Source organism: Seriola lalandi, unplaced genomic scaffold, assembly GCF_002814215.2.
Source record: "Seriola lalandi dorsalis isolate HSWRI2012SDOR001 ecotype SW California unplaced genomic scaffold, Sedor1 jcf7180002054965, whole genome shotgun sequence".
Taxonomy (NCBI): Eukaryota; Metazoa; Chordata; class Actinopteri; order Carangiformes; family Carangidae; genus Seriola; species Seriola lalandi.
Window position 1 is genome coordinate 445,975 of NW_019525516.1, and position 20,024 is coordinate 465,998.

Genomic DNA, 20,024 nt, shown 5'->3' on the forward strand with positions numbered 1-20,024 from the left:
TTCTCTTGAGTGCTGGTGATGGAAGTGTTGCAGGAGTCGGTCATGGAGCAGTTAATTTCATTAACGGTGGAAATGCTAAACTCCACCTTTGTAGTATCATCACAAACACTGATGTCTTTGACTTCAGGATTTCAGTTCACAGTTTTACAAACAGTCACATGGAAACTGTCTGCATGTCTTGACCTTGGGCAAGATACTGAACCCCTAACTGCCCCAATGTAACACAGGTGTGGTAGAAAAGCACTGTATGTGTAGATAAAAGCTGTATATGAATGCATGTTAAGTGCTTTGAGTGACTGTTGAGATTAGAAAAACACTATATAAATGCTGTCCAAATATTTAATCGTCCATCAACGGACAATCATTGTGAACACTTACAGCTTAAAGACAATATTAAACTTGTAATTTAAATGTAATAGAAGCAAGATTAAAGTAATCACTATAGTACATTTAGCTTCTTGCTGAGAGTTGAACAAGAGGATTAATACCACTCTTATATCTGTCCATTAACCTACATATGAAGCTATATTCACACGATGGTTTGCTTAAGTTAACATAAAGACTGGAACCAGCAGGAAACAGCTAGCTTGACTCTTCTAAAGTTTTTAAAAAAAAATCACCTCTAAAGAAATATTACAGCAGATATCTTAAACAAATGAGATAATGTGTTCATTAGTGAGCTCTGGAGGTGCTAGGCATATATTTTTGCTGTCTTTGAACAGAGCCAGGCTAGCTGTTTATTAGTTTCCAAGCTTTATGCTAAGCTAACCGCTAAACGCTAGCTCTAACCGTCTCCTGGCTGTAGCTTCACAACTGAGCGCCAAAACACATTTTCCCCCCAAAATGTCAAGCTATTCTTTTAATTAGGTTTAATAACTACTTATAATACTATCAACAGATGTTTGGTAGACTTAATGATATGTTTTCATTTGGGTTAGTTTAAGGCACATAAAAAAACTCAGTGAAGGTCAGAGTCGTTACACACTGAGCCACATTAAATTTATGGTCACTTATTATTCAGCAAGAGACACAGTCATCACGGAATAATTTCATAATTATGTATTTCCCTCTAAAAGTCAGCAGATACTCAGCTGATAAAGTGATGATTAGCACTTGACAGGGTATTTTTTTTCACTCCCTCTCTGTCATAGATTTAAAACTTGATACAGCCTCTTTATTGAAAAACTCCCCACCTGAGTAATAACTTGCTCATTCTGACCCTATGACAAGCACTAAGACTGGATCAGCTCAACCCTGAAGTCATCATGAAGCTCTGCCGTGGGGGAGCCTCGAACACTGGGGCCCCACGCCTGGCGCGAGGCTCGTGTTCACAGCGCGTCATCTACGTGCTTCACTCCTTGCTTCAAATCGCGTCGACAAGTCAAGCTGCATGTTGTGGAGCGACATTAAAATTGAAGCGTTAACCCTGAACTAGGAGTCTCCCTCCCCCCCCCCTACAACCCCCCTGGTGTGGTCCTCTGACTGTCTCACTCACTGGGTATCTGCTCTACGTCCCGCCCCCTTCCTCATCCTCCGCGCTGCGCCGCTCCACACACCCGGCGCACCAGCGGGGCAGTCCGGCTGCAGCAGCGGCTCGCTCGGACGACAACAGCCCGTATTACATTTCCACTGGAAAAGATTATAAAACTGGAGTCGACCCGTCTCCCTTTCTGCTTCGTGGCTCAGTTTTCCCGGGGTGAGTTTATTATCAGTTTTGACGTCAGAAAAGAAAAACACAAAGAGTTAATGCTCAGTTATAAGTACATCTGGACTTTATAGCACTTTTATTGTCTGAAATCTTCATGTAGAAACGTTTTGCTGTAATATGAGTGACGTTAAGGAGACGTTACGTTGCTTACAAATTTGTTTGTGTGGAGTGTAATTTCATAGGTATTTTATAGCCTTCATATCCCATAATATTCATATGAGGTGTAGTTTATAACGTTTCTATGTGTTTTTTTTTAGTATTTTCCCTGATATTTGTTTTTATCCTCTGATTCTTACTATTGTTTGGAGAGTGCATAACTTTAAAAACTAAAAAAACTAATTAATTGTTAGCTGCATATCAGGGGATTAATTATAACTGTGTTTTTTTTCACTACTGAAAATAGTTGAATTCATAAATCACTCAGGAGAACAAGGCAGTGAAATAAAGCAAACACGGTGGGTTTGGTTTGAGATAAGGTAAAACCATTAAGACTTGTAAAAGTGTTGACTGAAACCAAGCTGTTATCAGACATTGTCTCACTGATCAAACTGTATTATGTTGCCTGTGAAAGTTGTTTCAGTGTTGTGAGAGTCTTTTCTCAGTTGACATGAAACTCAATCCTCTCTGCAGCGTATTTATATTCAGCAGCAGAGGCAGCAGTATATCATTACTATTTCCCCACTGCAACCTCGGTTAGAATAAGCTCTGGCAGTGCTTTGATTTTTATCACTCTGCCTTGTAATTACAGCAGTTACATGACATAACCTATCAATTTTCAAACATGTCACTGACATACACCAGGATGTGCTCTGATTTAGTGGAACGTGACATTGTGAAGTTGAAGTTTGTGGCCCTGAAGTGTTTTAATTATGGAGACAAACAGGCAGCGCAGTGTTGGACTCATTACAAGTTGGGGGCAGTGGCCTTTTGACCCTCACAACCCGCCATTGAGCCATGAGGGAGGCCACCATGTGAAATGCCACACACACACACACACACACACACACACTGATAGAAGAGCTTGTTGGCCGGTCAAAGCCTGCCAATAAACAAACACGCACAACGGTGATCAATAAAAACTCAGTCTGCTTCAGTGATAATAAGACAAAATCCAATAAACCAAATGCAGTGATGGGTCCGGTCTTCCTTCGTGTGGATTTGTTCAGTGTGTGACTTATTCATGTTTAACCACCTCTGTGATTCCCCTGGTTAGTCTCTCCAGAGTAGGCGTACGTACAGTATATCCTTCTTGAGTAAATGCTTTGATATTTCCATGTCGGTCTCTTGTATGCGCTCGACTCAGCCGGCAGCTGATGATTAACACATGCGTGTAATATGTTTCCTGTACGTCCGCCTCATATGATTTCCACTAATTACACGGTACGTTTCAAAGCACTTGATTAAGTAAATGAGTGCAGACGTTCCCTGTGGTTTTTCCTCCTTCCTTTTTTTTCTTTTTTTTTTTGGTACCTGAGTTATACATTCCTCTAAGGGGGACCCTTTGTGACCTTTGGGTGTCATTGACGCAACCAACCAGGAAAGGGTCAGTTGCAGAGGTGTGAACTCTGAATCCGGCTGCTGTATTTGTTTTCACACCACAGGGTTCCCTGGCTTTCTTTCTTTCTTTTTTTTTTTGGCCACACATGCTGATGTTGGGGAACTTGCTCCATCACGTTCTGTCGTCACCAAATGGCCACAACTCATTCATCAGGAATATACTGGGTTTTAAGAGGCTGGACTGATCAATTACTGGTCATCAACCAGCAGGTCATGTATTCAAACTGGGCGGCTGCTGCTGTGACTTGACTGTGTGGAGAGAAAATGTGGGCAAACAAGCCTCTGCTACCAACTCCCAAACCCATGAAAAGACCTTTAAAGTACTTATAGTTTGAATGAATATTTAGGAAGTCACTTCAGATATTATCAGAGACATTTTTAATGGACTGTTTAGGTGAACCAAGCCAGGATCTTTCAGTTTTAAAGGCAGCAATAAGTCTTTTTGTTGATTGGCTGCTGTTCAAAATTTGACTACATGTAAACTTTTCAGATTACAGTTGTAAAGTTTTTCCAGCTTTGCATCGTCCCCGCCTTCCTCCGTTTTCTCTGAAACTATATTATATGAGATGAGATGTGAAACTTGATAATCAATAATCTGCTGTTTTGCATAGACGTTTACATTTTTTGTTGGAAATAAAAATCAGGTTGACGTCAAAAAATCCAGCGGTGGCTTATTGACATTGTGACGTTTAGCAGACGTCAGGTTTCGCCCTCGACTACAGTGTCTAGTATTTTAAATGTACAGACGGTGTTGGTGCATGAGACATTTGGAAGATGTTGGATTTTAGTTGCTTAACAACAGAACTTAAAACCAACAAAATATCACCACCACGTCCAGACATTGAATTTTGGTGCCTGACGTTGCAGCTTGCTTTAGAGACATTATTAGCCAGGTTTGTGTCTGCAGGGTTAAACTTGACTGGAAGTCTTGTTCAGTATTGATTGGCACATTTGTTCTCCATTAAAGCCCTCCCCATGAACAGCAATAGTCCAATATGCACATCAAAAAGTCACCAAGAAACAGTTTTTCTACTAGCTTGTGGAGCTAACGTTGGCCTAATTCACCAGCTAGCTACACATGATTAAATCTGCTGCTGCTAAAAGTGTCACTGCCCTCTGGTGGACAGGCTCAGTAGTGGTGATGCTGTCTCTAAGTTACATCAGATATATCTGGCACTTTGGCACATCAGCTGACATATAAACAAAAACAATACCTCTGTGATCGGTTGATGTTATCAGCAGACGTATCAGTCAGGCTCTGGTGTCTATGTTTGCTCTCATCACTTGTTGGGTGAACTGATCATTTAAAAACCTTCTTATAATAATAGCTGTACCATGGGAAATATTAAATAAATTGAGACCTGGAGGAGAAGAAACGAAAAGAAACAAGTTTATGAATGTGAGCAGAAAAGATATAAACAGAAGGAAAGAGGCAACAAAGAGGGCAAATTGGGACTGTCGGTTTTAGCAGATGCAGGAAGCAGAGAGCCTCGGAGAGTATGGATATTTGTTGAAGCATGAAAATGTTTTCTTGGATAAGGAGGAAGTGTAGCCGTGTTTTGCTTGGACTCAGACTGAGCGTGGACGGTGAAAATAGGAACGTAATTGAAAGTCGAAGGGTGAGCCTAAAAAATGCGGCCTTATCTTGTATGTTTGTTCACCTGGTTAGCGGGGTTACTGAGTGAAGGACATGAGAGGCGATGGAGAGAGCAGGCCGGGGAAGGCATGTGGTGAAACACAAAGTCGGTCGCTGATTTGACTACAGACAAACTATATCAGAGTAAACACTTTTGAGTTAAAGTCATCAGAAGTAGAGATTATATTTGTGTGTGTGTGTGGGCCCCGACAGCTGTTGTAGTCAAGCTGTTCCAGCCTTTCCAAATCAGTCAAGACACTCAAAGAGAAATAAAGAAAAGACATGAAAGAGAAAGAAGAAGTAAGCAACTGGGGAAAAGAAAACAAGGACAGAAAAAGAGAGGAACAATGAGGGGGAAGAGAAGGAGAAAAGGAAAGAGGAGGAATGGGGAAAAGAAACAAAGATGGAGAATGGACGTAGAGTGATGGTAAAAGAAAGAGAAGGAGAGACAATCAAAGAGAAGAAAATAAATATCAGAAGGCAAGAATAGACGAGAAATGAGAGGGTAAGAACCGAGAGAAATAGAGAGAGAGAGAGAAAGTGAGGAGAGAGAATGAAAGAGAAAATGGAGATTCAGACCCAAACATGTTTTCAATCAGCACTGAGGTTGAGAAGAAGGATGTTTGATGGTCGTAATCGAGAGAACGACTCCACCGACCGATGCTCTGCTCAGGAATTTCTTTGCACACACACACACACACACACACACACACACACACACTAACAGACAACACACACGGCTCCTATTAAACTGTGGTTACTCTGGTTTATATCCAGTAAAGCCACCTCAGGCAAATACTCTACATAGTGACATGGAAATATTTTATTGAGCCTGTCTGTGATGTATGAACGCGCCGAAAACCCCCCTGAACGACGACTTGCCCAAAGAAAGCAACTTAAAGCCGAAGCTAAAAGCTGAACTAAGCGTGGAGGTTTAACACAGTAATGCTCTTCATTTTATCACAAACTGGGGGCTGCAGCGGGGGAAGAGGTTTTTCCCGTCAACACTCGCTGCGTCTGGCCCGCTGACTGAAGTTCAGACAGTGTTCACACAGTTGTCTCTCTCCACCCTTAGAGACACCACTGTTATTGTCTGGTGCAGCCTTTAAAGGATCCAGCTGATCAGGATCTAACAGTTGCACTTCTGCTTCTGCAGGATTTAGGCTGTGTTAAGATTTTTCTTCAAATTATGAGATATTTAAAAACAGATAAAAAGTTTGTCGAAGGTTGCAAGACTCCACAAGACTTAATAATGATGGTAATATCAATCATGATCTGATGTTTCACCATTCTTCCCTTTGCTTCCTCTCCTCATCCGACCTTTTCTCTTAGTCACGTTTCTCTACATCATTTCTTTCATCTCTATTTCTGTCCCAATTCGCCATCCTCCCCCTTCACTCCTCTGTAAAAATGAAACCTTTTTCTTTCCTTTTTTTTTTTTTCAACTCCTGCTCTCTCCTCAAAACTCACTTTGTATTTTGTTTCCTCAGAACCAGAGGACCAGCTGACCAGGGTGGTAGCAGCCAGGCCGTGCCCAGAAAGAGGTGCCTTACCAGGGGTAATGAAGAAGATGAAGGATTAGAAGATAATCCATGGTACGTCTGAGATGCTCCTGTTGAGAGGTCCCCCTATTCTTTTCTGATATCCAAGACGCAGGGAGTCAGGCTGCTACTGGGATTATAGTGTTATTACCTTTAAAAGACTAAAAATATCAGGGGGTTTTTATTCTGACCTTGTGGTGCTTTTCAGGGCCATTTTATCTGATGCCTGATGTGCTTGTGTAACTCAGAAAACAGGGGAGCAAGAGCAAAGGAGGACCACAGAGAGGAGGGAAGGAGAGTTCAGCTGGATGGGAGCATATGTTCAGATGAAATAAGCTTTGCCCCAAAGGGTCCAAATACATGAGAGGAGTCAGGGGGAGCGACCCCCTCTGAGCTGTGGTCAAAGGTCTTTAACAGGATTACAGGCAGAGACAAAACACCAGAGCTTTCTGTAAGCACACAGTCACAGTAATTAATGGCCCAGTGTATATTCCTGTAATACTGCAGGTAATCAATTAGATTGATGTTTTTCTAGTTCGACCTTGATTTTAGCGAGTCAAAGTTTTTCCCTTATTCGGAAGAGCGCGAGCGCCTTTGTGTCCGTGGCTGCAGCTACTACTAATAGTTTTAATCAGAGAGGTGGCCTGTCGCTTCAGAGCGGTTCATGGGAACGTGCACAAGGTCCCTGCAGGCGCACGTCGTCTCAGATTCGACATCACACCTCGGTATACTGGTCCCCGGCGTCTCTTTGTGAGCCTCGATATGGCTCTGCTCAGCGCTGGTATGTGGCGTGTTTCCTCCCTCTCCACTCCCAGATGCCCCTCTTAAAACGCCAGCCAGGGGAGGTGGAGCGGAGGGCCTGGGACTGCGGTCAGCAGCAAATTAGAAGGGCTGCCTTGGACCTGACGCAATCTCCATGTCGTGAACCATAGCAGGTCATTAATGAAGCCAGACGGGGGCCTTGCATGCGTGGGAAGCCCGCCGACATTTAGCTGCTGCAGTGGAAAGCTTTTAAAGAGAACCAGAGGTCCTTGTCAGGGCTGCTTTATGCTATCAAAATATTTTAGAATTGGATATCCATTACTCTGCTGGCAAAGAACAACACCTGACAAAAGGCCAGTTTTTCGTCTGCCTTACAGACTTATGGAGGTATGGAGCACCTAAACCGACAAAAGGCAGTAATAGGCTGTCAGTCGAGTCAAGAGTATAACAGAATACTTAAATTAATACTACTGTAAGTCAAGCTGAAATGCAGTGTAAATGGAGTGTGAAAAAGGAGTATAAAGCTATAAAGAGAACATTAGAGTAATGCTAATGGAAGATAATGTTATGCAGACAGGTCTAAGAAGAGCTCATTTTAGTTAGCTAGCCAGCTTTGTTAGGATTAGCTTGTTGGCTAAAAAGATTCGGCTGCTGTTACAAGAACAACGACGACACTAAGTATGAAATATATGGCGGTTACCTACATGAAAGTTCGCTTCAGGTAGGTGGCTAGCTAAAAAGACCGGTTCTGATTGTATTTACGTAGGCTCCATGTTTTTTCAGGTAAGCTAGCTAGCCGCGAAGGCCTCTGGTTGCTCAAATGAAAAAATGGAGAATGTGGCATGAGGGAAATAAGAAAATCAATAATTGACCAAACAATAAGAAACCGCACAAGTTGAACAATAACTGGAGGCAGTGAAAGATAAATAGAAGAGTAATTAAGTTTTATTTCCTCATTGTTTTGGAGGTGAAGGAATAAAATAGCTTTTCTCTATTTTACTGGAAGATAAAGGAAAACTATGAAGCTTCTTCATTTTATTTCTGTAATTAATAATATTATAATTCATGTATTCAACTCTATTTTTTGTTAACCTTTTACTTGTGAGTTTCGGGGGCTCCATACGCTGGTAGTCTAGCAGTACTGCCAAGTAGCAGCAGTGTTTTTCTTATCAGGACTTTTTCATTATCTCTTCCTATCTCGCTGAGCATACTTTGCCTGTTTATAAACAAATGTGAGCCTGCTGAATGAGGCCTGCTGCTCTGCTCTCAAAGCTTGATAAGTCTTTTCAGGGAAATGTAAAAGGAACTTCGTGCAACCTTCATGCCAGACAAAGCTGCACAAAATGGAAGCGGGAATCCCCCCCCCCGCCAAAATAAAAGGCCCACCTATTTCATGGATAAGAAGCAGACTTTGGTTTGTTGCACAGAGGAGTGACTGTGGTCTAAATTTAGATGGTTCCAGACCAGCGGACCTTTGGAACGCGGCATCCTTAAAAAACCTGTGGAAAGACAGATCTGTCCAAAACGCAGCGAGGTTACTTTACAACTACATACAGTATTCGCAATAGGAAGCAGAGTGATCCCTCACCGAATCGTAACTTCCACAGCATAAACTGCAAATGTCATGCATTTCTCTCGACATCCCTCAAAATCAAATACATCCCTGTCTACTTCTTTTTTTTTTCTTTTTTTTTTTTTAAAGATAGATGTTTTTTTTCCCCCTGTTTTTACTCTCAATAGATGGTTCCATGGTGCGACCGCAGAACCGTTTGCAGCTGGACCTATTTCTGAGCTGATGTCGACAAAGCCAAAGCCCAAAGCAAGCCAGGCGACCTGACCACACTCCAACTGGCCCCGGCTGCCTCCAGGAACACAACTGCATAGTGTTCTCCTCAATTTATGTCTGTTTAATTCAGCCAGCTATGCATAACAACAAGCTACAAAGAGTGGGACAGAGTTTGGCCTGCACATGATAAACAGAGATAATATTTCAGTGAACTATTTGGCGCTGCAGGCCTGGAGTTCAACTCTTTAGCTTTAGAAATTACATGGTTTCAAGATCTTGGAATAACCTTTCAGGGCTATTTTTTAGGTCTGTACTTTGGACTACTGAACTGTCCTTTTTTTTTTTTTGGCAAAAATCTGAAACGGGAAAAATTGACCTTGAATTCAGTTCAGCCTTTCGGTCGGATTAAAGGCAATTCAAGACTCTTTTTCGGTTTTATTTCTTTAGAAGTATTAAGCCAGTCGCCTCTTCTCACCATGAATCTTCAGGAGAAGCTGTCAGGCCTTAAAGGTCTGGTCACACACTCCCACAGCAAGCGCCGCTTTAAAAGTGACCTCACAGTGGAAATGATCAGCCCTCCTCTGGGTGACTTCCGCCACACCATGCACGTGGGCCGAGGGGGCGACGTGTTCGGGGACACCTCCTTCCTCAGCAACCACGGCGGGACGGCCAACGGGAACAACAGGGACACGGATTCTATCTCCAGCCCTGACAACAAGATCGGAGCGTTCTTCTCCAGGACGCTCCGTCAAATCAGGAGGGGCTCTGACAACCGACCCAGAGGAGGATCCAAGGATCTGTCACCGCCGCCGCCAGCTGTTTCTCCCATCATCAAGAACGCCATCTCCCTCCCCAGGCTGGACGTGGATATGTCTAATGGGAGTCCCACCACCAAGGTGCTCTTCCCCAGCTCTCAAAGTACGCCAATGGAGAAGAAAAGCTCTTATGGTGAGTAAGGTCATATCTTCTTTTTAAAGCTGCTATAATCAATATCTTTACATCAACAAACGATCAAATGACTGAGCGTAGTATGACAGCGGTTTCACAAAATTACACAAGACGCCTTGTATTGGTCTGCTGGCTTCTGTTTGTGTGATGGTTTGTTGGCTTGGTGGCTTTATGACGTACTCCTCCCTTAGTAATTGTTGAAAGAGACTTTTGTTCTGAGGAACTTCCACCGTCAGTGTTTTGGATTCCCGAAATAGTCCAGCATTTCTCTATCTTCACTGGAAATTTCTTCACATGATGTCATTTCATCTCTTTCTTTTTTATAGCAGTTATTCAAGGATTAAGCAAAGTACATCACCGAATCCCAAAATGGTCCCTAGGATTTAAGGGTAGATGTTATTTTATTCTTTATTATATTTGGAAACGCGAGAAAAAAAGAAAAGGGAAAGACGTGGGCAAAGGTCAGATGAGTTAACCAGTGTTAATTGAAAACTTCAGAGAAGTGGCAACAGTTTTGGGGCTGAGAGGAAACTCATCCATCAGTCCTACCCAGGAATACAGAGACAGATTTGCCCCAGATGTCCTTATGAATCACCTTGGCTCGTAATCAGCAGCGCTCACACTGATAACACACAGAGATCCAGACACAACTGGAAACAAGCTGTCTGAGAGGCTGTTTGAAAGACCCACATTAACACCATACTCATGGCTCCTGCAGTCTGACTTCCCCTGTGCGTGTGTGTGTGCGTGTGTGTGTGTGTGTGTGTGTGTGTGTGTGTGTGTGTGTGTGTCTGAGGGCTTAGGTGAATGTCAATAAAACACAAAGGAAAGTTAATTTCTAGAGTAATTTTTCTAAAGTAACTCGCTTGTTTTATAAGGAACAGTTTTGGCACTTTGAGGGACGTGATTGTGAGTTTGATGAGAAGATTCATACATTACACTTTTGTGCGCATTTAACAAACAAGATCTAACCTTAGATATTGAACTTTAAAGATGCTGTAGGTCATTTTGTTGGACAGAGCCAAGCTAGCTTTTCCCCTGTGCTTCCAGTCTTTATACAGAGCTAAGCTAACCATGTTCTGGCTCTAGCTTCATATATATAGACATATACACAGTGATATTCATCTTTTTATCTCCCTCTTTATAGTTTATATATATTGTTTTGTGTTCTATTGTGTGTGTTGTTGTTTTTTTTTACCTGAAAGTAGAGAATACAGAACTTATTTTTGTAGTGAAAGCAGCAGCTGCTTTACTCTCCAGTATGGCTTGTGAAATATAGGTGGGAGAGATTGTCCAGGTTTACATTGAGACAAACACTTCAGTGATTACGTCTTTCTCATTCTCTTATGAAAGTGTGTTAATCTGTAAAAATCAGACGCTGTTTTCTTTGGTTGGAATGAAAAACCTCCCTCTAGGCCCTATATGGCTGGCATTGACAAGAGCTGCGGTAATTTATCTGTTACCCGTGGGTCATGAAGGCAGTAGAGTGAGTGTGTGTGTGTGTGTGTGTGTGTGTGTGTGTGTGTGTGTGTGTGTGTCTTGTTAAGTGATCTGGCAGGGTTAGGCGGATGATTCACCGTTCACAGAGCAGAACAACTCAGGAACCTCAGTTTTTTGGCTGGTTTGACATTGTCAGACAGATTCGTCTCAGATGGGTTTACACCGCCCCCTGTTGGAAGTGTTTTGCTAAATCATGCTAAAAGTGTGACTGCAAAATAACCTGAATCATATTTAGTTTAGGTAAAGTAAGTATATTGTACATGGAATGTACAGGTAACAGAAATATATAAACATATACAGCTACAATAGTTAAAATGAATGTAATTTAGTCCATCAAGTCATTTTAAGAAAAGTAGTTTTAAATCATTTCATGTGATTCAAGTCTTTTTGGTGTTTATCTCTCTTCTGTTCCCCCCTTTATGCTAAGCTAAGCTAGCCAGACATGAGATTGGTACCGTTCTTCTCATCTGACTCTCAGTAAGAAAACGAATAAGAATATTTCCCAGAATGTTGAACTGTTCCTATAAACATACGTTCACACACACACACAGGTGTGAAAGACAGAATACCTCCACTCAGGTTTCACGTATTGATATCTGTGTGTTCTTCAGGTCTGGAGTCTGGCTTCGTCACTCTGCCTCGTCAGTCCCGCTCTGAGCGTCAGCAGCCCTCCATCTCCCTCCCCATTTCCCGCTCTCCGAACATCCACCGAGGCTCTCTGACCGACCCCGCCGATGCCATCTTATCCACCTGCTCCGCCACGACTGTGACCTCACACCCCAATCCCACCACCACCACCACCAGCACCAACGCTTACTCTGACTCCCTCCCCTCCCTCACCTCCCTGGACACCTTCACCTTTGACCTCGGCCCCTCCCTCATGAGCGAGGTGTTCGGCCTGATTGACGGCCACGCGGAGGAGCCCGGCCACGCCTGGGAGGGAGAGGAGGCGGGGTCGGCGTGCGGGCTGACCAACGAGGGCTCGGAGATGGACTCGGCTACTATCTCGTACGTGGATTCCCTGCTGAGGGAGGACTGTGGGGGCCGGAAGAGCCCGCCCCCCGCCGACTGGGAGGAGGAGGAGACTGTGATGGAGGTAAACGGAGTCGGGCTTTCTGTTAAAGTACCGGACGTGGTGATGGGGTCTCCTGAACGAGCGAGGTTGGGAATGGGGATGGAAAGCGAGCGGTTCCAGAGCGCCACAAATGTGCTCGCGCGCCATTATGGCGTCAGCCTCTCAAAGGGACAGAGCAGGATGGAGGCTGCAGATACGGAGATGATGATCGTGAGTCAGCCCAAGAAGAAAATGTCCTACACTTACATGGACGATGAGGATGAAATCAAAGTCTGAGCCGAGCAAATCGGAGATGTCTTCACATTAACTAAAATAAATCTTTATGTGATGTATGATTCCTCTGTAATTCCAATCAAATCAATCATCTAAAATCTGTTTCTGGTCAATGAGGCTGGCTCTACTGACAGGATGACCATGAAAACTACAGCCTGAACCCAGTATCCTTCATACTGGATCTTTTACTCTTACACAATTACGCTTCAAGGATGCTTCAAGGATGCTTCAAGGATGCTTCAAGGATGCTTCAAGGATGTCCAGTTTTGATGCAAACCCGTGGCTGAATGTATCTAAAAGGAGTGAAAGACTCGATGCTGCAGAGGCAGAGAAAGGGAAACCGCTTTGTTTTTACTTTCTTTTTCCAAAGGTCATGACTCAAAAAAAAAGCCTTAAACGAAAAGGATGCGTGGAAAGTGAGGATGTACCAGAGAATGTGGTTAAGATTGTCGCAGAGGAAACACCGACATTACTCAATGTAGAAGTTACAAAAGCCTGTCATTCACTTTATACTGCAGACGCTTCTTCACATTGGAGAAGGGGAAAAGATTCTCCAAAAAAAAAAAAAACAACGATTTCATCTTACTACAACCTGTTTGGTTTCACTGCAATCTCTTGTCAACTTTTCACTCAGGAATACACTACCAGGAGAGAAGAAAAGGGAAGAGAATTAATGAGAGATCTGGAATCTCAGGATCAGCCTCGTCAGACAAACATTAACCAGAGAAACGTCTCAGTTGTCAAACTGCTCAGACTGAGGGAATATGACATGTTCATGCCGGTATTTTTGCTAGAAGCAATTAAATCCTGAACCATATAAATGTTCATTTTATGCTGCAGACCTTCTATATAGATACTCCGTGCACCTTTTATGAATATGAAGTCCGACTCCTGTATTGCTTTTTATAGAAGATTTGTCATTTATATGTTCTTTTATACAACTGTACATGAAGATATCAACTGACCTCCTATAAATACGTACTTACAGTATGAGCACCTGCAGTACATAGTGCAATTCACATCCATATGCTGCAGTCAATACCAATGATATACTATGATGATATAAATTGACAATAAAGATGTTTTTAATTAGGCTGAATAGCGTTTTATTTACATGTATATGTTTTACATTTAAAAGGTCAGTTTAAAGTGATATTCCACCTGAAATCCTGGAAGATAAAGGCCGACAGCTGGTCCAAGAAAAGTTTGTTATTTACCACAGCCGTCGTCCTCTGGTGAAAAATCAGACTTTGGGTGGAGAATCATTTAACAACTGAAACGTGAAATCTCAATTCAGCCTCGAGGGTCAAGGAATAATTTGCTCGTACTAGATTTCTAGAAAAATCCACTTGCTACTTGTGAAAGGAATTTGGTAATATGGCTTAATTTATTGTTTAGGCTTTTTCTTTTTTCATGTGATTTCTATTTTTTTTTTTTTAACCAAAAAGATTTGCTTTTCTGCACTTACATTGCATTCTGGGAAATACAAGGACACCAGTAGCTGACAAATAAATAAATGATACAGTGGTTATGAAAACATTGGTAGATAAAAAAATATTTAAAAAAAAGTAGAATAAACTGCGACACCTGAACTCAGAATAAGAATAAGTGTTTCCGCTGCTCTTCACCAACCACAACGAGAAAATTCACACGACACACGTCAATTTTTCTCACTGAGCCACGGAAGGAAGTTCTTTTGCCTGTGTTGGAGGAGGAAGTGGCGGAGGGCAGTTTGGCGCTTTGAGTCCAGGCTTTTTCGGCGGAGGCTTTTTCACGCCGGGCCCCTGAGCTCGGGGTGCAGGCGTCGGCTGGGTCCTAGTGTCCGTGGCCGCTGGGGCTGTGGCGGGGACGGGAGGGACCTGGGGCTTGGGAGGCCCTGAGGGTCTCGGTTTGGAGAACTGAACCGTCGCCTGCTCGCTAGCTTTGTTTGGGTTGTAGGATCTTTTTGCTGCACGAAAAAAAAGAGGAAAGACAGGTGGAATATAAGGCAGCCACAACATGTATTAACTGTGCAAGTGAAAATGAAGACATCAATCTTTTCAAAAAACAGGAATTAATCTTGTACTGCTGTCTGCTGGCATGATGGTGAAAATGTAAACATGCTGTATCATTGCTTTATCTAATCACTATCTAATTTCTGAATGAAGAAATGAAAGTTTCTTTAAAAAGTTAGCTAATGTTATCCATCGGTGACATTTGGTACCAATCTTTTGTTAGAGGATGTTTTAGGATTATGTCCTCCGTGATCATCCCGTCTGATTTTGTTAGTCTGGAGATGATTATCAGTGTTTAGACTACCACTATGCTGCATTCACGTACCAGGGAGGTCTGATATTTGTCTGCCAAATAGTGTTGCATTTAAATTCGATTTTGTTGGGAAAACTATCCTTTAAAACAGAATATACTCAAATTACGAACACGGGTTGCTTTTTAATTGGTAGTAGAAAATACCACAGCGGGTTGTGATATTAAAATAAGTGAGAAAGTACAACTTAACACAATATCATGTAACAACAAAGTTGAAGTAAGAAACGGTCTCAGTTTTGTAGGCAGACAAACATTTCAGGATGAGAAGACTTATAAGGGAAAGTATTTCAGCTTCTCCTCGAGTCTGTGGTAGTTACAACAATGTGAGAGATGACGCATGACCCCAGAGGTGGATATTTTGGTCAGTGGTGCGAGTCTTCCTGTTTCCTGTGTACTTCCTTGTTGCTACAACGAGCGGTAATTTATTTTCTCTCTGCCGACTTGCACTAACAAGCCACCACTTTGACTTTGTGAGAGGAAAAGGGCAGAAGCAAAGAATCTGTACACAGCGTTGCACAATAGAAAGAGACATATAAACAACGAGATCTGCTTGTTCCCTCGGGCCTAGAAACAACAATGAAGGAACGGCTGCTGCTAGTTGAAATAAAATAAGGCTTGGGATATTTAAAGAGGAAGTGCACCAAATGTTGCACATGAAGTTTGGTTTATTTGTCATGACAACTTTTGAAATTGTTGTATATTGTTTCCTGTGGCTCTGACAGGAGATTTTTTGACTCAGAGGGAAATAACCCTGATGAGATCATTGATGCCTGCGCTGCGATCTTGAGGCGTGGAATTTGAAAGATGTGGGCATTTACCAGGCAAGAAGGGTCTAACAAAAGATGCAGTTGCATCATGGGAAATGTAGCATCCAGTGTTTTTGGAACTTGATCTGCACTCGTGACAAAAAGTCAGGAAATTTTAAGCTGACCTTTCTTTCTTCTTAAGTCCCCCGACTTGCTGCTAAATATCTGGAGTGCTCCAGCGCTACTGAAGACTGAGATCTGTCCACACCCGCAGTTGCTGAGGTTTTCATTTGTCGGTGTAGTTATATTACGTGGCTAAATCATCTTGAACAAAGGAGAAAATCTACAGATTTCAGATACATTATTCCCCCCTGGATCTGTTTGGATGTACCTTTAGACCACCACCCAGCTCGGTGGACTGCGACTTACGTTTGTACGGTAAGGTCATCTTCACTAATGCTCTGGGAGAGTCTGGAGTTGCCTCCAAAATTGGCTCCAGCTGGCCCTGATCCGAGCACTGCTTCTGGGTGGGACACTTGGCCTGACCCGGGTTTGGCGCTGATCCCGTGGCTCTAGGAAGTTGGGATAGGCTCTGGTTCGCCGTCGAGCTGCAGGCAGCGGAAGTATTGGAGGCCTGAATAGGGCTGGGATTGTGGGATGATGAGATGCTGGATGTTGTGTTTGGATGGGTTGGCGCTGCTGGCTCAGCTACAGGGCCGCCCCATGTGGAGGTGCCACTGCGACTCACAGAGCCAGATTTCACCAGGAAGAAGCCACCACTGTCCTGAGAGGCTGTGCTGATGGAAGGAAACAGACAAAGGTTCATGTTTTTTTTTGTTTTTTTTTAAATGCGATGAGGTCTAACTGTTATGACCTCTTACAAAATGGTACCTGTTGGTCTTGGAGAGAGGGAAGTGATGAGAGGAGCCGGAGGAGGCTGTGGATGAACAGGAGACCGCTCTGCTCAGTTTCTCCTTTTCTGACATCTGAGACTGGGCAACAGGAACAGGAAGGGTCACATCCGGGACCTCGGGAAGATCTGGGATCTCAAAGGAGACAGCTGACCGAAGCAAAACATACACATTTATGAGTCCTACATCGAATATACAGCTTTACATTTACAGAATAATTCCAGGTTATTTGGTAATAATTTAGTTTTAGCTAACAAGAAGTCTGAGCGAGAAATAACCAGTGAACCAATCAGACTATACTATAATGTATTTGTCTGGGGAGGTGAAATTACAGTCCTAACTGTCTGTCATCAACATTAATCACAGTTTCCATACAGACTTCCTGGTTCAACTTCAGCCTACTGTACTTGCAGTAGTTGTTAGCATTTCCTGTGCAATGGGTGTGCTTACTTTCAGTTTTACCGCCAAATCAAGTGGGTTAGATTAGCAGCTTCCAGAGTTGGTGCAGCGGCACCCTGGGGCATCCTGTTATTCTACATTCTAACATTTATATAAACCGCATTTTTTGTTGTGTTTTCGAACGCATCAAAACAGAGGAAAACAAACAAAGAATATCAAAGTCACCATATTAAAAACCATGTTAAATAGTTATAGCTCAGCTCCAAGTCGCCTAGTTGTCATAGTAATGCAGCAGGTTTTCCAGAAGCTAAGTAGCTAGAGAAAGCGATGAAAAGTTTGGGAACCATTTTTTAATCAGATAATCTTTAGCAAATCAAACCATCAAACACATACTCTGGAGAGGGGTTTTAAAAGCTGTATTACTTCAGTTTACCTTCTGATTATTTGGTGCATGCTCCTGAATAAATATGTGCTTAATCAAGTTGGAAGTTACTATTTGCTAACGAATCCACACACAATTTTGTCTGTTAATCCGAGCGATGCAATGTCGCTGTGATCTCAGTGACAACTTGAACCGATAGAAATGATAAAATGGCAAAACCGCAACAACATCCGAGTTAAAATGAACCAGATTTATCCAGACTGATGTCACACTGATGTCACACTGATGTCACACTGATGTCACACTGATGTCACATATACCTTCAGGGAAGAGGCTGGAGCTGTACTGAATGAGAGGCTCAATGACAGTGACCACCTGGACAGAAGAAGCTGACGCCATGTCGAGCAGAGCCGCTTCCCTAAAGAGGCGGAAGAGATGAGAGGAGGAGGAAACACAAGGGGACAAATTCAACCAGAGTGTCGCTTAAGTTAAATCTAAAGTTGCTAACAGTGGTTTACTTTAGCTACAGCTGCTCCTCCAGCAATTCATATACACACACACACACACACACACACACACACACACACACACACACACACACAACAAAACCTCTCTGTGAGTAAAAGACCATCTTTCTCAGGTTCAACACTGTGGTTCACACCAGCAGCCCTGGTTCGTGAAATATGAATGAACATGAACGAATGGGGTGTGGTAATAGTACACAAACACACACACACACACAAAACACACACACACACACACACACACGGGTCAAAGATAGACTGTTTTATACGCACCCTTCAGCTCGTGGCCAGAGCAGGTTGGGTCCCAGGACGATGGCGATGTTACTGGGCGTCATCTTGTTCACAGCCTGTTGCTCCGACAACAGAGACAAGAACTGGACCAGGTACCTGACGGGGACGAGGAGGAAAACACAAAGTAGACTGGGTGAAGGAAGGAGAAACAGGAAGTCAGCACTAGAAGAAAAGTGTATCCACAGAGCCGTGTGGACTAAAATGCATTTCACTCCAGTTGAACATAAGGACGTCCTGAAACGGAACGAGAAAGAGACACGTGATCCGGACGGAGGTGAGAACAAACCTGAGGTTGTTGTAGTTTTCAGGTGGCAGTTTCTTCAGCAGCTCTTTGAACCGCTCCAGCTTCTCTGTCAAGTCTTTTTCCCTGTGGAGACAAAGATCGAACTCAGAAAAACAGACTTGAATAAGAAATTAGTAAAAATATAAAATAGTGTAGATGTCATACACACCCTGCTGCTTTAAACCAGTCGTTGTAGAGTTCAGAGGTCATTAGAGGTTCAGGCAGTTCTCGAAAGTAACACTTCAAAGCTCCTGTCAACAAATTCAGAGATAAAGGTCCATAATCCCAGCTGTGTTTAAACAGTTCGAGGTAATATGTGCTGAGTTACTGCCCATTTTGTCCTGTTAGATAAATAAAGATAATGAATAACACATGGTATAAACACGTCTTGCTGAATCCCCCCGTTTGATTTAACAGAGTGATTCTATATGTAGCATGAGATGATGTATTTCACATTACTGGAAGCTGGGTAAACAGAAGAGGAACCGGGTGGCTGGTGAGCAGCAGAAGTCACGCTGGATGAACGGATGTGGAGGAGCGCACGCGACAGAAACTCGGCTCTCCATCGAGAGGAAATTTAAGGGAAAAAAGAAGCGGACACGTCCTTACCGGCCACGGCGTGAGGGTCCATGCTGAAATCGCTGTGGTCCACCGTTCCCTGATCCAGACAAGTCTTCAGCCGCTTCACCACGGAGGCCGCCGCCGCCAGACGAAACAGACCCTGAGGAGCAATGAGGCAGAGGAAGGTTCCCTCCACTGATTATATAACAAATGACCCGAGACAAAGAGTTTCTTAAACTTAATTTTCCTATAAATCTCTGTAGTTCCTCTTGTATTTTTGTATTTTACAGGCACCTAAAGCCAAAACTCTGTAGAGGTGACTTCATATTTAGTCATTTCTGTCAGTCAGCTGGTCTGTCAGTCTGTCAGTCCACCGAATGAAGTGTTTCAAGGTCTCCATTTCAATTAGCCCAATATTTTTGGATGGATAAATTAAAGTGCAGTGCCGAGGATAAAACACAGTAAATTCTAGTGTCAATAACATGACACATTTTCACCTGAGTACCTGAGAATGAGAAAAACCTGATATAAATATGGTCTGCAGACTGGAATTAAAACAAAGCTGTATGCAGGGTGGTGAATGAGAGTAAACTACAGGGTAAAGACACTGTTAATCAGAGTTTACATGCATATCAATCGCTGTGACCCCTGTATTGTCACGCCATCAGTCCTACCTCCTCCAACATGCCCGTTCTCAGCAGCATGTGAATACACTCCTGGATGGGAGCAGCGATTTCTCTGTTGCTTTGAGTCAGATGAGACAGCAGAGGCTCGCCGTAGACCTTCTGATTAGAGAGGCTTTGCGTTGGCCCTGCAGAATCAGATAATTGCACA

General features: G+C 43.0%; 2 protein-coding genes across 3 annotated transcripts in view; one reads left to right on the forward strand and one right to left on the reverse strand.

Annotated features, from left to right (window-relative positions):
- The first annotated feature begins 1,531 nt into the window (after nucleotides 1-1,531).
- On the forward strand, nucleotides 1,532-13,880 carry cdc42ep1a (CDC42 effector protein (Rho GTPase binding) 1a). The gene is made up of 4 exons (XM_023395561.2): nucleotides 1,532-1,696; nucleotides 6,392-6,496; nucleotides 8,945-9,938; nucleotides 12,050-13,880. Exons 3-4 carry the CDS (start codon nucleotides 9,467-9,469, stop codon nucleotides 12,787-12,789), a joined length of 1,212 nt encoding a protein of 403 aa, XP_023251329.1. The 5' UTR covers nucleotides 1,532-1,696; nucleotides 6,392-6,496; nucleotides 8,945-9,466; the 3' UTR covers nucleotides 12,790-13,880.
- sh3bp1 (SH3-domain binding protein 1) overlaps nucleotides 13,869-20,024 on the reverse strand; it is an 11,661-nt gene continuing 5,505 nt past the window's right edge. The window contains exons 10-18 of one of the 2 annotated variants that reach the window (XM_023395560.2): nucleotides 19,865-20,001; nucleotides 19,239-19,350; nucleotides 18,799-18,880; nucleotides 18,633-18,713; nucleotides 18,329-18,442; nucleotides 17,852-17,949; nucleotides 16,731-16,899; nucleotides 16,269-16,636; nucleotides 13,869-14,734 (exon numbers count right to left, since the gene is read on the reverse strand). In XM_023395560.2, the coding sequence (XP_023251328.1) occupies nucleotides 14,457-14,734; nucleotides 16,269-16,636; nucleotides 16,731-16,899; nucleotides 17,852-17,949; nucleotides 18,329-18,442; nucleotides 18,633-18,713; nucleotides 18,799-18,880; nucleotides 19,239-19,350; nucleotides 19,865-20,001 (1,439 nt within the window). In that variant the 3' untranslated portion in view covers nucleotides 13,869-14,456. The remainder of the gene's footprint in view (nucleotides 14,735-16,268; nucleotides 16,637-16,730; nucleotides 16,900-17,851; nucleotides 17,950-18,328; nucleotides 18,443-18,632; nucleotides 18,714-18,798; nucleotides 18,881-19,238; nucleotides 19,351-19,864; nucleotides 20,002-20,024) is intronic. The other variant, XM_023395559.2, reaches the window with a different exon arrangement.